Source organism: Nomascus leucogenys, chromosome 22a (assembly GCF_006542625.1).
Source record: "Nomascus leucogenys isolate Asia chromosome 22a, Asia_NLE_v1, whole genome shotgun sequence".
NCBI classification, from domain to species: Eukaryota; Metazoa; Chordata; class Mammalia; order Primates; family Hylobatidae; genus Nomascus; species Nomascus leucogenys.
Genome location: NC_044402.1, coordinates 111,084,929 through 111,102,388, shown reverse-complemented (window position 1 = coordinate 111,102,388; position 17,460 = coordinate 111,084,929). Strand labels below are relative to the sequence as shown.

The 17,460-nt window shown below is 34.4% G+C and overlaps 1 protein-coding gene across 3 annotated transcripts in view; it reads right to left on the bottom strand.

Moving 5' to 3' along the window:
* Positions 1-17,460, bottom strand: part of CPS1 (carbamoyl-phosphate synthase 1) — a 197,876-nt gene that overhangs the window by 69,566 nt on the left and 110,850 nt on the right. For all 3 annotated transcript variants that reach the window (XM_003254024.3, XM_030803337.1, XM_030803338.1), the window contains 11 exons: positions 16,917-17,045; positions 16,248-16,354; positions 15,199-15,337; positions 14,221-14,298; positions 12,567-12,665; positions 11,593-11,688; positions 7,601-7,790; positions 6,451-6,608; positions 4,837-4,965; positions 1,894-2,038; positions 199-409 (listed from right to left, as the gene is read on the bottom strand). In XM_003254024.3, coding sequence (XP_003254072.1) covers positions 199-409; positions 1,894-2,038; positions 4,837-4,965; positions 6,451-6,608; positions 7,601-7,790; positions 11,593-11,688; positions 12,567-12,665; positions 14,221-14,298; positions 15,199-15,337; positions 16,248-16,354; positions 16,917-17,045 — 1,481 coding nt within the window. The remainder of the gene's footprint in view (positions 1-198; positions 410-1,893; positions 2,039-4,836; positions 4,966-6,450; positions 6,609-7,600; positions 7,791-11,592; positions 11,689-12,566; positions 12,666-14,220; positions 14,299-15,198; positions 15,338-16,247; positions 16,355-16,916; positions 17,046-17,460) is intronic.

Here is a 17,460-nt window from a genome sequence, read left to right as displayed (position 1 = left end):
CTAGCAATATAATTTACCTCAATCTGGCAACAAGCTCATTAATAATCATGTCCTCAGGGTGCTATAAATGATTTGGAGCAAACATACAGAAGAGGGGAACATAGTTTGTAAATGCAGCACAGTCTTCCACTATCTGTCAATTTTTCATTTCTATCTGCAAAGAATCTGCAAACCCATGGTCAATTATTCTGGTCTTACCCAGTGGCTTTTGAGGCCAGAGCAGAGCTTCGGGACAGTCTGGCATTCACTTCAATGATGCAGTATTCCATTGAGGTAGGATGAAGGGCAAACTGAATGTTGCATTCACCCACAATGCCCAAGTGGCGAACAACATTGATTGAAGTACGTCTCAACATCTGAAACTCGGCATTGGAGAGTGTCTGGGCAGGAGCCACAACAACTGAGTCACCTATACATCCAAGAAGCACTCATTACTTGGTGGCATATTGAAATAACCAACTTCAGCGACTTAACCATCTACTTGCATGATGCAAGAGATAGAACAGTCTGAGGGTTTGTTGGGATATATATGTGATATCAGGTATTCCCCCAATTCCTGTTTTGCCCATATTACTCTGATACCGTACTTTTAGAAAACTCTCTAACCTTTCCCAAGTTCATCTATCTAGTAAGTAGCTATCAAGGCTTCAATCATCTACTTACTAGATTGACTTCAACTTCCCTGCTCTTCATCTCAAATTATTTCTCAAGTTCTTCCTTTCATTGAATATTATCACTCAGACTGGCTCATCAGCTGGCTTTCTGTATCTCATCCCTTTCCATCTTCACTTCTCTCATCATAGCCCCTTATATCTGCAATCTTAGTCTCCATCCCTTCTGCCTTCAAACACGCTCAGATCTTCACTGCCTCCAGAAGTCTTCTCCAACATTGCCAGACAACCATACAAAGCTTCTCTCCCATTCTTTACCTGAATGAGCTTCTTGAAAGTTTGCCAAATCTGCTTACCACTCAATACCACGTAATTCCTTTTAATAGAGCTCACAGAACTGACTTTGCAATGAAATTGTTCTCTTGGACATCCAAAAGAGCCAAATTAAATAATCAGTCTTGGTCTTACATAGCATTTGATACTGCCAAAAACAAAGCTCTTTTATAAAATAGTTCTTGTATTGGCTTAGTTGGTACAGTACTACCCTGATTTTCCTCTTAACTCTTTATTCTCCCCTTCTATCTTCAACAGTAATACTTCCTCTTTCCCCTGCCCTATAAATCTAAATGTTTCCCAGAGTTCACAGTTCAACCTTATTCTCTCCTCTTTCTATACCTATGCCCTTGAATACTTTGTCTGTGCCTATGACTTCAATTTTCCCTTTTATGCCAACAGTTTCCAGTGTCTTTGTATCAACTTCTTTATTTCTATTTTATTTCTTAAATTCCATCTCCACATTCTCAACTCCCTTTTTTGACAGCTCTGCTCACACCTCAAATTTAGCACTTTTAAATCCTAAGTTATCGTCTTTGCCCTCTTATCTAACTAGTGTACTTTCCTGAAAAACTTATTTCTATTATTGTGCCTATTTTCTCATTTACTGGGTGACTACCAGCTCAGTCTGCTTTAAACTGTCTCAACTTCCCTTCTTACTTCTCAACACCAAGTTTTATGGATCTTATTTCTACCATATTGCTTACCTTTGGCTCTTCCTCAATTAACTCAGTATAATATATGCCTTACTTCACAGGGTTTGTGTGAAGATCAAATTAAATGTGAGAATATTTTCAACACTGTAAAATACTGCACTTGTCCAAAATGTTATCACTAGTCTGTCAACTAGAAATAGTAATTTAAAGGCAACAACTTTATAAAGACTGCCATGGCCATCAAAGACATGAACTGAAAGCATTACTATAGTTCTTGAAGATACTTTGCCTACCTGTGTGAACACCCATGGCGTCAACATTTTCCATGTTACAGACAGTGACACAATTGTCATCAGCATCTCGAACCACTTCATATTCTATTTCTTTCCAACCGGTCACTGACTTCTCCACCAGAATTTGGTTGGTCATAGCAAAGGCCTAGAAATTGGTGACAAAAGATATCAAAGAGTAAGAAAAAGCACTGGCTTCAACAAAGATATTTGGCAAAATACCCTGGCATAAATCCTGGTCAGCACTGAACTCTCAAACCCCGTCTCCATTCTCCCCTGCACAGAAGGCACAATGTGTCAGAAAATCAGTGAGGTACTAGGAATAGCATCCGGCAGTGAATATGCTTGATTTACATTATTGAGGCTTGCCATTCAAAGTGCTGATATGACATTAAATCAAACTAATTTAGGAAAAAGAGAAAATAATTGAGCAATCAGGCAGAGGGAAATGAAATTATTTCAGCAGCTAGGCTTCTGTGAAACCAGAAAATGTGATAAGTGTGAATAAATATGGAAAAATAAGTCTAAAGACTCTGGCTCTCTCTAAAATAGCTGAGGGTGCTTTGTACAGTGACACACACAATAAAATTTAGTTGAGGTTGATGAGGAGGAGAAAGGAGATGATGATGGTTGTAAACAGTTAGCCAAGATGGCATATAAAACTTGAGAATTAGAAGAATCATATGGGACTATTATTATGGTTAATCACTGCCTAAATGCTTAAATACTCTGAGTCATATATCATGTATGCCTGATTAGACAGATATGAATTAGCATATATGAATTAGCATAATTATCATTTCATATTTACAGCACACCCACAATGGGTAGAATACTGAACCCAAAATAGGAAAGTGGTAATCTCTGACCTTAGGACATGCAGTGGCTGATAACCCAAGGGAGAAATGTCTCATTGTCTTATAATATATTTGATTTGGATTGGCAGTGAAGGGGAAGGTAGTTTGAATTTTTTCAAATTATTAATAGGCATTAAAATAATAATTTAATGTAAGTTTTTCTGTAATGTGCCTTAATACGATTTTTTTTTAACTTCAGTCATCACTACAGGCTCCAGCACGTGCAACTGAAAATGTGACACATTTGTCCCCACAGCTGCCCACGATGAGTTTCTCAAAGTGGTTAGAAAATTCAGTAGCCAATGTTAACAATTTAATAATGATTAATTCATCATTCCGGTTGCCTGCTAAAAGAAGAAATCTAGGAAACAAAGAAACAAAGGGTATAAATTTGGAAAAGTATTTTGCATTCTAATGAAGTAAAATGGATATTTAGATACAGGGAAAATTGAAATTATCTTCACCTGTTTCCTCAGCTTGTTTTTATTTTTATTTTTTAAAGTCTTTGATTTTATATAAAAAGCTAACTTAGAGACCTGGATAAGTTAATGCAGCTTTTAATGGTGCTAATTATAACCTCAAGAGAATAAGGGGATTGTTTAGGACATAATGATACGACTAATTATTCTCAAGGGAAGAGCAAGGGATTTTTTTTCAACAAGAAAAACCATTTAAAGGACTATTGATTATTTGAGCACAATATAAGTAATTGAAAGCTATCTCATTCCAAAATTCTCTGTATTATAAACTTTCTTACATGAAAAGTTCAGTCTTCAGATTGGTTTTTTAAGAGTAAAAAAAATTAATAGAGAATAAGTATGCATTGTCACAACTGGCAGTTATGAAGTTGTTAATATTTAAAATATTTGGAGCATCTAACATGCTAGAGGAAATAAGCTTTTTATCTTCAAAAACATGTTTTTGCTCTAAATAACATGATTCATATGTCCAGAATGGAAATAAGAAACATTTATGTGAGGTATGTTTCCCTTTTTTGTAATTTTCACAACTTTAGAAAAATGAAACCCAAGTTGTTTATATGTAAGTCTGCCATTGTAGTTATTTAAATATGCTGAATTGTACTTATCTGTTTTCAAAATTCTATGTCAACAATTCAAGTCTCATTTCACTTCAGTTCAAAAAGTAACTAAAGATAAAGCAATAAGCTGTCCTTGAGCTATTTCCTAAATAAATCCCCAAAATAGCCCTTACAGTAATTCTGTCAAATTCACTTCTATTACTGCCATGTAAGTTACACAGGTTTCTTGGCTGCACATATAATCATTCTTCAAAGACATTATTGAGCTCCTGGTATTTCCAGGCACTGTTCTATTTTGCGAAAATAGAGTATAGACAAAAGTCTCTGTTTTCCTGGAGCATATTTTCTGTGTTAGTCTCTAATTTAGTTTTTGTAGCATATCTTACTTTTCCTAAGAGTTTTCCTCTAATATGCAAAAAAAGAAGTAGTTCCTAATATGTTAAAGTGATTTTGATAGAAAATAAATTATAAACCCTCAAATCTCTCATGTTTTTATGAGTATATGGCAGTTGGTGGAGTTCAGTCATTTACTGTATTGAGCGGTTTATACCATGTATATTTTAGACATCTTAGTTTTGAGTAAAGCCAAACTACTCAATGTGCTTTGTTTCACTTTCTGGATGTCATCCATGCCAGCCACATTATTTCAAAAAAATTAAAAATGAGACATTATGTCCTAGTTTTCCTTAACCACTAAAACATATTTTAGCATTTTAAATATTTGGGAGTAGATTTTGAAACAAAGGAAGAAGGAGTTGAATTAAGTTCATCTCCTTGAAGTCAATAGATTGTACTATAAAGGTGCAATTTGAGGTAAAGTGACCACTGGTTTACCTTGAACCATGTGGTTTATCATTGCATCCTGGCAATGAAGAGTTGCACTGCACTGCTCTCTCAAAAGTGTCATCTTTTGGAAGACGCTTTTGGAGAACATGACCATGATTTAATAAAGAAAATGTAATTTCTCATCTACATAACATTCTCCAGTTGAAAAGGTATATCAAGTCAGTTTTTTTGCTTGGTAAGAATATTTTCTACAAAAATACATACCTTTGTGCTGAGGTCCATCAAAGTCTCTCTGTTGGGACAGATGCCTGAGCCTAACCCGCCCAGTGCATAGGCGGAACGGATCATCACTGGGTAGCCAATGGTGTCTGCTGCCTTCAGCGCATCCTCAATCTGTCAGCAAGAACAAGGACTCAACATTTTAAAAGCTGAGCACACTGGCAGAATAAACCACACCAAGAGAGTCTGGCAATCAGGTAAACCAACTTATCTGGGGAGAGTGAATCTGGAAATGTTGTATTATTCCCTCATCTCATTCTGAAAAGCAAGTGTTGTTATTCAAATGTTAAGTAAAATTCTAGAAGGGAGGAGATATATATATATATCTTTTAAGAAATACACTTTTGTGGTAAATTTTATCCTGTCCTATTGAAACAGAACCATGGTCAAAGCAGAAATAATCATCATTCATTTGAGAATGGCAGCCATATTGAATTACCGGATTTTTACAGGCAGCTTAAAAGTCTCTGTCTTAATGAAACCAGGTTCTCTGCTGCTGAAGCTAACTTGATGTTACCACAATAAGCCATTAGGAACACTGTATATAAAGAGATTTTTCATTTTCAAGTTCAGTCTGAGAATAGTCCCAGAAGCTTGGAATTCTTTTTTTTTAATTTACAGAATACAACATATGGCGGCTATATTTTTCTGTCATGGAATATTATTACACTACCAATGGGAATGTAATTACACCTTTCCCATATGCCTGTTTCTTATCCTGAGGAAGCAAGGACATAATTAAATCTGGCAATGAAAGAACAACTGTATGGCAAGAGCTTCCCAAATTGTGCGGTAGAGTTATCCTGGGATTATTTGATTGACAAGTGCGTAACACAAAAGATACTTGGTAGCATTGTCTTCTGAAACATACATAACCCATTTTTAGTTGTCCCAGCAGTACCTGCTTTATTCCTAAGGGTGTGCTTGTTTCTACCATGGAGAAGTTGGATTTAACACTGCCCCTAGCACCTCCACTTCACCAACTATAAGCCTGAAGTCAAAAATAAAGTCAGGGGCAAAAACAGATATAAAGTGAGTTGATTCTTTTTCCTGATAACTGGTAATAGCTTATTGACAGGCATAAGAGGCAATGGAAATAAATAATAGAAAAGCAAATCTATCTTCCTTAAATATCTAAACTACAGGTTTTCCAGTCATTTTATTGACTGGATCCATTTCATTCTAAAATGTTTATTTTATTTAAAAAAAATTTAAAGCCAATTTCTCATTTGCAGGGCATTCACACATGCAAAATGTGTGATTGATCCCAGAAACAAGGTAAAAATTGCTTTGTTATTGCAAGTTGGTATGGTTCTTAGTTTCAGTTCAGGAGATCTGAGATTCATTGGCACTTCAAGCCTTGATAAACCACTTCATCTCTGGACTTATGTTTCTCTTTTCATAAAGTAAAATGTTAATACCTATCATTTCAGCATTGAGTGCTATAATACACAATATTTCTAAACTATTAACACAATTCTAGAAGAAAATGCATGCAAGTATAATAATCTTAACTATTATTATTAGGCATGAAAAATCATTCTCCCTACAACCCAAGACAAATAATGCCCTTGTTTTTCCAAAGCAAAGAATCCTTACCGATTCCACTGCAAAACTTGGAGCAATCTTTTCATCGATCTCATTTAGTTTATCTGAAAACAGCTGCCTGTCTTCCGTTGCCATAATGGACTCAACTGAAGTTCCCAGGACTTTCACACCATATTCCTTGAGCACACCTCTCTTGAATAGTTCCACTCCTAAAGAAGAACCAAATAGGATTAGTTTTTAAAATCTCGAATTTTGTGCCTTTTTAAACAGACAACTGAATACAACTATTTTTTTTTAATCTTAAAATCCAGGAAGTTACCACTGTCTACAATAGAATTGCACTTAGGGAAAAAAATTGAAATAAAAATTCTGAAGATGGTCTGACAAAATATGTTACTGATGCTACTATTACTTATATTACCATCTTCTGAAAATTGTTTTTATCCTTATTAATAAAAGTCATAGTATTATACTGAGCCTTAAGATTTCAGTATATTCCCTTTCCTCCTAAAGTCCATTTCTATAATAAGATTCTATAATTTTAAAAATCCCAAATATATGAGTACCTACCTGGGTTAAAAAATTATCATCAAAATGGTTTGTGTTTCCACTACCTAGCCACCTAATTTTGCCTTAGTCCTTTTTTTTTTGACATACAAATTATATCACCAATTGCTTACCCAAACTAGCTAAAGAGATTCTTATTCATGATCTAGTTCCAAAGATTTGAAGAATTTTAAAGAGAACAAAGCAGCAGACTCGGCAGATGTATGAAGTAATAGTAGAAAGACTGATCTATGCTATCATGAAAATATGTTTGAGAGGCAATTGCTGCAGGGCTGACACCTAAGAGCTCTTAACCAATGTTAATTCTCATTTTTCATTCATAATAGTTCTCAAGACCTCAACAGCAACAGAGAAAAGCAATATTCTGCGATAGCGTAGAGAAATTCAAGAAACCTACTGGCCACTCTAGAGCATTAAAGTGAAAGGTTTCTTTGTCTCTCAGCTATTTTGTGAAATTAACTAGTAATATTCATCATATGACTATATTAAGTGGCTGTTTGCTAACTGCTTTCTCACACAGTAGAGGAAAGATTTTACAAACACACAAAGCACAATTGTTAGATGAGCTCAAATAAAATATATTACACAGCAGTGTGTATGTCAAAACTCTGCAATTAAGCTTATAAGAACTCACCACAGTTCAGAGCTGTCTGGCCACCCATGCCCAGAATTAACCCATCTGGCCGTTCTGCCTTGATGACCTCTGTGACAAACTGAGGGGTGATGGGAAGAAAGTAGACAGTATCGGCTTGCTTTAAGCCCACCTCATTGGTCTGGACTGATGCAATGTTTGGGTTCATCAGAACAGTTTTGACATTTTCTTCCTGAAAGAAACAAAAGAATCCAATACATAAATATATGGTCTAAAGAAGAGAATGACCACACTTAAATAAAGAGACATGGGGTAACTAAGCTTTTAGGTTATCTGTGGGCTGTAGAGATCCATAATAGGACTAGTGAATGGAAGTTAAAGGAAGACAAGCATTTGGTCAAAGAAATGAAGAAATTCTTGAAAATGAAACTATCCAAAAGAATTGGCTGCCTCATGAAGATCGCTGTGAGGTGATCTTTGCCACTGTTGGCAAAGCTGGAGACCATTTCTATATAATTTGTCTAGAGATCCACAAATATTACTGAACTCTGTAGTTCAATCAGCCTTAAAAGAATAACATTCCAAAAATTTTAAATTAGTAAATATAAAAAGGAACTAGAGGCAATACGAAAGCTGCTTACAATGATGTGGTCAATTTTAGAGTATGTGTCATGTGGCAATGAGATGAATGTATATTCTGTTGTTTTGGGGTGGAGAGTTCTTACAAAGGTCTACCAGATCCATTTGGTCCAATGTCAAGTTTACGTCCTGAATATCTTTGTTAAATTTCTGCCTCAATGATTTGTCTAATACTATCAGTGGAGTATTGATATCTCCCACTATTATTGTGTGGGAGTCTAAGTCTCTTTGCAGGTCTCTAAGAACTTGCTTTATGAAACTGGGTGCTCCTGTGTTGGGTGCATATATATTTAGGATAGTTAGATCTTCTTCTTGAATTGAACCCATTACTATTATGTAATGCCCTTCTTTGTCTGTTTTTAAATCTTTGTTCATTTGAAATGTTTTTTTCTGAAAGTAGGATTGTATCTCTTGTTTTTTTTTTTTTTTTTTTTTTTCTGTTTTCCACTTGCTTGGTAGATTTTCCTCTATCCCTTTATTTTGAGCGTATGGGTGTCACTACATGTAAGATGGGTATCTTGAAGACAGCATACCATTGGGTTTTGCTTTTTTATCCAGCTTGCCACTCCATTCCTTTTAAGTGGGGCATTTAGCCTGTTTATATTCAAGGTTAGTATTGATATGTGGATTTGATCTTGCCATTGTGCTATTAGCTGGTTATTATGTTGGTTTGTTTGTGTAGTTGCTTTACAGTGACACTGGTCTATGTGTCTACGTGCATTTTTGTATTAGCTGGTAGTGGTCTTTTCTTTCTACACTTAGTGTTCCTTTCAAGATATTTTGTAAGGCAAGTCTGGTGGTAATGAATTCCCTCAATATTTGCTTATTCAAAAAGGATCTTATTTCTCCTTCACATGTTAACCCCCAAACCTAAAATAAAAGTTAAAAAAAAAGCTGCTCGCCCTTGTATTTATTTGTCTAAGAAGAACATTGAATGTACATTTAAAATGCAGAATAATGTGCTCCCTTCTTGCTGGAAGCACTGAGAGCCTTCTGCTGGTTTCCATTTATTTTCTAGATTTTCCTGCTTGCTGTAGTGCTTTAACAAAGAGCATTATACAACTGTTTGTACATATTTTAAAAACCATATGGTAAAAGAAATAAAACTATGTGCATGCATGCGTGTGTGTGCGTGTGTGTGTGTATATATATGAAGGTATTCATAGCTCTATCTCATTCCTTACATCAGGAGAGACCTGCAAAATAATTCTTTATGTAGGCTACTAAGGATAATTGTTTTATAAACCAGGATGAGGGTGACACTTAGCAAAATAATTATTATAAAATACAGCCAGATGGTTCTAATTATTTCATACATTAGCATGTCAATTTTAAATTCTCCTAAAAAGTCAACAAAATATTCAGATAAAAGTATAGAAATTATTATTGAAAACCCCACATATCTTTGGGGAGGATCTGAATAAAACATTAAATATATTTTATGCTGCTTTAAATTCAAATAGTGACTTAATGCTTGTAATGTACTTTTTAGTAATGTATTTGATTTTTATACCAAGACTATGAAAGAGATTTCAACCTTTTGGATGAAGAAATTGAGATTCAGTAAGGTTAAATGGTTTGCTAAAGGTCACATAGCTAATAAGTGGCAATATTAGGGCTCTAATTCAAATGTTATGATTCAAATCCTATGCTCTTTCCTCAATATGAGTCATCTCTCAAGATTTTAAGAGTAATATTATTAACAAAATGTCAGGAAGATACAAACAGGTAAGCAAATGCTTTTATAACATGTGATGAATTTTAATAATTGAGTCCCAACTGAGAACATACCAGCAACAGCAGTTATAGAAAGCCTCACTACTAAAGAAAAGTACCAACAAACTTTAGTATACTTAAGTATTTTTCTGAATGTTCTATACAATGAATATGGCAATTTTTTATAAGTCAAATTATACAGGAAAAGATCCTATACATTACATTATGAGTGTTCATTTATTTTAAAGCTTATTTCAATCTTAATTTTAAATCATTCTGATTTTTCTAATTCTTGTTGCTATATATGCACCAATTTTTTTTAGTTTAAAAATTCACCTCTAGTTATTAACCCTCTAAGTGATCACAATCTAATCTAATAATTCCTGTTCTTTAGTTGAAACTGTATAACTTTACCCAACTGATGCAAAACGCATTAAAATACAAACTATAGAAATTCTAATTATTTGTAAAACTCCCAAATAGAATAAAAACTGTATACAGTTAAATGTATTCTAAACTCTGAACACACTTAGATTGTATACTAACTAATCTAAACCACTGGATGGTCTCCAATTATCTAATGAGAAATTAAAGCATAATACAAAGAAGTAAAACATCATTTTGAAAATTTATTCCAAAAAATATGCGAGTGTGCATGTACATGAATGGAGGAGAGTATTAAAAAATAAAAACAAATCTGAAAAAGAGTAAAGTCATTGAGACTGTGTTCTACCTCTTCAACAGACACCCATCAGGTGAAAATCTTTGACTATAGAATACTAACAAAAAGAAAAATAAGAAAACCTTTGGCCAACTGTTTTTCCCAGGTTTGCTGTCCTAGTCTTCTGCTGCCATTCTATGCTGTCTTCTACTAGCCTGGTCTCTGGTGAATGGCATTACACTGCAAAGCCTGAGGCAGTGTCACCAAGAGCTCACATTGCCTCCGAGTGGCCTGATTAGCACAACACAACGAGGGGTACCAATTGAACTCTTCAAGAGAAATACCTTAAATATACAATGGAATTTTTCTAAAGTTTTATTTTACTACAGTAAGTGTTGGGAGATCTCCAGAGAGTTTAAAGAAACAGGAAGGATGTCCTTCCACACCTGTGTATCAAATCCTTTTTTCTACTTGAAAATGTTGCCATATCATCCCGTTTCCCAGGCACTGATGGGAGAACTGTGTCCCCCAGTGACAGATAATAATTTCTAAAACCTGAACAAAATGTACTGTTGCCCTTGCTTCTCCAACTGGAGTTTCCCATTTCAACCACAGAGATGCCTGAAGCATCCTGTAGAGCACTTGAAGTACTTTAAAGCACTAAAGATGCCCAAAATTTCTCCTTCACATACAAGCCAAGTATATTTGAAAAGCTCACTGCCTCAAAAGAAATAAACAGCATCAATAAATGTGGCTTTATATGTTTTCACTATAAGTAGGCAATAGCCTAAATAATTTTGGAGATTCACCTCCTCAATTTACAGATGTGCACATTTGAGAAAGTTGAAATTCTTGCTCGTGATCAAGCTTCTTTAATACAAGATTTATAAAGACACAGTTAAGGAAAATAATTATAGCAACTTTGAAAAGAGGTATTGTCATAAATCTAAATTATAAAATACTAATTAGACTCATTAAAGGAAGCATATTAATTCTAGTAAAGATCATATTCTCTCACCTTCATGGCTTTTACAGCTTGAGATCCTGAGTAATCAAATTCTCCAGCCTGACCAATTGACAGACCTCCTGATCCTAGGATAAGGACTTTGGAAACCTATAAGCAATAAGAAAAAGACATTGTTATTACTCCTAAAATGGGGAAAATAAGGCATTTTCAAGAGTGGGGAAGACAAACCACATTGTTTGAGTTTATGTGGTCATTCAAGGTCTAATGTTATGAAAAATATGTAATATATAGGGAAAAAGACTAATAACTGAAAACATCTCTAATTTCAATGTGATTTCCAAAGTTTATTAAGGTTTTTCACTTAAGTAAAAAATTTTTGGCAGAGGTTTACATTTTATTTAAACATATATAAATATCCAAAAATATATACATATATGTAAATATATCTATGTGTGGTATTTTTTCAAATACACATACATCCTTCTAAATTTTAAATAATGATATGAGTGTAGTTTATGAAGGAAATGGGTAAAAACTTTATCACACTAACATACATATTCAAATTAAGGATTTAAGTGTTATATTCTTGTCCATTTGCTTTTTAGAGGTAAAATAATACTCAGTACATTATGTTGAATAACAGTTATTCTAGTTGAAACAAAAAGAATTCTATCATCTATAATGATTCTGTAGTCTGAAATGTATCTCATGTTTACATAGAGCTATGGCTTTTTGGATAATGGGAAATAAATTCTAAACTAAACACTATTCTTTGTTATGTTATTACAAATACTCTGGAAGAAGTAAACTTTAAAAGACATTATTTTAAATCAAAACATGAGAAGTTCCATTAAACATCATCAAGAAGGAACCAAATAATTAGTTACAAAATGACAGTCTATTACAATATTACCAGTCATCTTTTATTAAACACTAGTATGCCTTACATCATTCAGCTTTTTAAAATCATCAGATGATAGGGACAATCCAAAATTCATAAACCAAAAATAAGCCCACATACTGACCTCAACTCGAGATGCAACTAGTGCTGGCTTTGGTAAGACTGATGTAATGGTGGTACCTTTTCCCTTCTTTATCAGTGAGAAAAAGGAATCAAAAAGGTACTAGAAAAAAATATAACCAACTAGTTAGAAGCTTCAAAATTCTTAAGTTCACCAGATAAAACACAATCTGCCCAGTTAAATTTGAACTTCAGAGAAGCAACAAATAATTTTTAGTATAACATTTCATCTTTTTTTGCTTTTTTGTCAATAACTAAATATCTGTAAGTATAAGAATTTCATCAAATGAACACTTCTGTTCACTTCAAGCCTTATAAAAAAGAAGTTTCCAACAAGCAATAAACACATCAGATGCCTTCTGAGAATGCCAAGTTTTCAGTAAATTGTATATCATTTGTTTCTTCTAAATCAAATTCTAGGTGGATATAACAACTGAAGCTATATCGCTTATGATACGGAAAATTAGAAATACTAATTTAAATTTAAATTTCTATCAGCTCTAAAAAACTGTTTCTGAAGATTATTCTTAATCTTTGCCGAAGGATTTACTTCTGTTGTTTCACTAGATATGACAAATTACAACAAAGAATATTCATTTTGCAATTATTGGAAAGACAAAAAAAAGGAGAATTATGTGATAGCAGATATTATTACATCTTAATTGCAATGTTCCTAATCCGAAGTACTAATATATGCTAATTTAAATTTTAAATTAAAAAACTACTTAGCATGTGTTAGATGATACACATAACTAAATTTGATTTATGAGTTTCATCATGGGTTGGTAATATAATACTGATTTTGGCTATTAAGAACCAACATTTCCTAATAATATTAAAACAAGAACAAAATATAAATATCTAAAAAGGCAATTCAGACATGAGAGAGTAGAGCAGAGCTTGCAGAAAGAAAGCTCTTATTCTCTTCCCCATTTTACCTCGAAGTCTTTTCTGAGAGTTCTGACAATGAAGATTTGCTACTGGAGGCCCCTGGGTGTGGGGAAGTCACAATAGACTTCAGATTTTTCTGGATATCACCAGAAGAATTTATTTGGAAAGATGTTCTTGAACAAAGAATAAAGAGCTCACACACAAAAAAGTAAAAATATTTAGATTAAATACAAAACTCCTCTAAGCATTCCTTGTGGTTATTTTCTGAAGCCGTCTGAATCATCTATGTATGTGCATGCATGCCCTCTCTCCCCTCCAACACCCCTTCCCCTCCTTCTCCTGCTGCTGTTTGTTCTCCCTTAGTGGCTACACAACCAGTTGCCATAGGGATTTTTGTGAAGTCACAGATGGGGGATTAAAATTTCATTTCAGTCATGAGAACGAGAGAGAGCAAAAGGGAATTCATTTGCATAGTACAACAATTGTAAATTTCAGAACTAAATATATTAGAATGATAATGGGTTTAAATAAAAATACCATCGCTTCGGGTTTCTTAAGGGCTTTCCCACTTTAAATTTTAAAAAAGATAAAAATTTCCTCTGTGACATTCATGGGGAGATTTTAATACAAAATGTGTGTTACCAAGGCACTCTTCTTGAGAATGTTCTGCTCAAGATCATCTGGGGTGATTATTTTGGTTTCTCGAATTTCCACACAAATACATTTTTTTTTTTACATACATAATAGGCCTCATCTTTCTGACATACCTCAGTGTCTGTTGGCCCCGGGGTGACCTCTGGGTGGAACTGCACAGCGAAGAAGGGTTTGCTCTCATGCATAATCCCCTAAAGGAATAAGAAATGGGAAGAAATTCCTTCTGTAACAATGAACGTCAAGTGTGGCTATGTATTATTCAGAGGACAATAAAGCTCAAATTTAAAAACTAAGTTAGATGCTTAATAAAATTTTTGTAACTAACAGTACTATTAAGTAACATAGTCCAATATCTTAAGGACTTACATATCTGATCATTTTGATAAGTATGGAAAATGGGTCAATGAAGACCCAACTGAATGTGTTTTCCTTTAAAATAAACAAATAAATAACAAATTTGGTCTATAGCCTTTGGGACCCCTCTGGGTTCTGTTCAGAAAACTCAAGTCATCATCTTATCCCCAAGTCCAAAATGACTTTTCCAAGGGTCTTCTCAAACACTACACCAGTGCCAAGTAAGACCCAGAGACCCACTCAGACTGGGCTCAAACAGATGCGGACCAACAGCCCACTAACATTGAATGTATGAGATAGTTGTTGATTAATAACTCAAATAGTGAATCTTAACAAGTCAACTGATGAGAGAATAAGAGAGAAATGACGTTTTAAAACACAGAGGGCTATGGGAGAAAACCTATAACTGTTTTTCAACACTCAACCCCAAAAAACTCACAAATAGGAGAAAGGTATTTGCATCATAGTGTATTTAAAAATTCCGGGTGAATAATCTGAGTGAATAATTTATCGCACATTTCAAAACAGCTAGAAGAGAAGATTTGAAATGTTCTCAATACAAAGAAATAAGAAATGAGGTGATGGTTATCCTAGTCTGATTTGATCATTACATATTATATGCATGTATCAAAATATCACATGTATCTCATAAATATATACAATGCTTATGTATCAATTATTTTTAAAAGCCCTGCATTTCTCATCACCAACTGAACAGGTTTATTGACATCATTTACCTCATTTGTTTGATCGTTGACATTCACAAAAAGTGGTTTCCAGCCAGCAGGGAGGGCGTTGTCCAAGGCATAGCCATGATTCTGAGCAGTAATGAAAGCCTGTTTGTTTGTGATATTCAAAACAGGCTGATTCTGCCCTCTGGAGAGAAAAGGAGAAAAAGAATAGGGAAAAGGAAAAGTGAAGAGAGTAATATAAATGTATTCCTTATAAAGTAGTGAACAAGTAAAGCCTATTAAAATTCAAAATTTCAATTGCTTAGTGAAAACCACTCTGTGAGAAAAGTCACAGATTGTTAATCCCAATAATTTTCCCAACAAAAATCAATTCAGGAAGCTTTGTTGTATGTTAAATACACAGGTCTATTAAATTCTATAATCGGTTTTAGAAAAGGGGGCATTGCACTCATAACAAAAAGGGTTGCTCACCAGCTTAACAGAAACTAAGAAATATAAGCGACTTACTTTAAGAGAACTACAATAATTTTAAAGCCCGAGAGTTACTGGGAGATAACAAAGAGATGACTGCTCAGACCTGAATTATACTTTATGTAGAGAGGGTGGGCCATGGGGGAAAGTCTGATGTTTAATAAATTAATATTGTTTGAGGCAAAAAAGATAAACTGAGAGGATCTAAAGATTTCTTGGCTCTTAAGTCACACTTACCTTCTTAAAATGTTACAGTGTTCTGAAATCAAGCTTAAAATCAGAACAATTTCCCTTGGAATATCATTTGATTGAGTATTATAACCTCAATTTATGCCAAGGGAAGGAAAATAACTTTAAAGGTTATCATTAGAGAAGGCTGCTTTCCAAAAATGCAGTAAAAGTGGTATCAGGTAGTCAAACAACTGTCAGCCATGTAAGGTATGGTTATTTATTTCATTTTTTATTTTTATTTATTTATTTATTTATTTTTATTATACTTTAAGTTTTAGGGTACATGTAAATTTATTTACTCTAAAGAAATGGCAGGTAAGTGCTCTGAGTTCTTTGTATTTAGTTAGTATGTCAGAGCTGGTTTACTGTAAGCAAAAGTGAAACTACCTCACCTGTTGGCCATGGACATCTTGTAGGTTTTGGCACCAGCAGCCAATCCTGTTATTAAGTTTCCTGTACTGATTCCAAACAATGGCTCCTTGTGATCACTCTCCAAAATCTAAATCAGGGAGAATTTTTATTAACCAATTAGCACAGTTCCAAAAAATGTTGCTTCTGAATGAATAAAAATGAGGTATCCTTTTTTCTTAAGAAGGTAAAGATAATAGTAACTGAATTAAAGAATATAAAAAAGGAGATAACTGACAAATTTGTAGCATTATAATTCAATAAGATGTACTTTACATTCAGACTAAACTAAATATAATTTAATATTTCTTTAGAGACCTGCAGGTCTTATGGGTCCCAAGGTCATGATGAGGAACCATGAGTTGTCAGTTTACAACTGTAAGGCAAAATACATTTGGCCATTGGAATCCAGTTCTTTTAACTCAAGGACACGATCCCAAAGTTACTTTGCCTGAAGAAAAACCCTGTTTTCTCTGATATTCTCTCCTCATTGTTTCCCCTACAGAACATCTCTACTGACACTGCCTCAGAAGTCACAAATACCAGCATTGAAAAATGCCTGAATAAATAAAATGTATCACAGCCCTTTCAGGGTACAGAGCGGAAGCCCCCACCTCCCACACAGATACACATTAATTCAAGGTTCATTGCACCTTTCTGACATTCTGAATTAGTGGTTCTGCAAGAGCTGGGTTCCCCGGTCCTCCTGCGATCAAAATCCCATCATACTCCATCTTGGTGAAATCGTGATTCCAGGGAACTAAGTGCACTTCAGCTCCTCGCTGGAAAAGAGACACAAGAATGATGAATTTAATAACATGTTTCTTTGCCAAAGTACAATTTTGCTAGACTTTCTCTTGACTTACCATTCCTTAAAGGGAAGGAAAAATTTGTAAACATTTAAAATAAATAATGCTGAGCAAAAATTTCTTTGGGGCTGGGCTTGGTGGCTCATGCCGGTGATCCTAGCATATATAGGGAAGCTCAAGATAGGGGGGAATTGCTTGAGCCCAGGAAGTCAAGACTAGCCTGGGAAACAGGGCAAAACCCTATCTCTACCAAAAAAGATAAAACAAAAATTAGCCAGGTATGGTCCCAGCTACCCAGAAAACAAGTGGGAGGATCACCCGAGTCCAGGAGTCACAGGTTCCAGCAAGCCATCACACCATTGCACTCTAGGCTAGATAATAAGTGAGA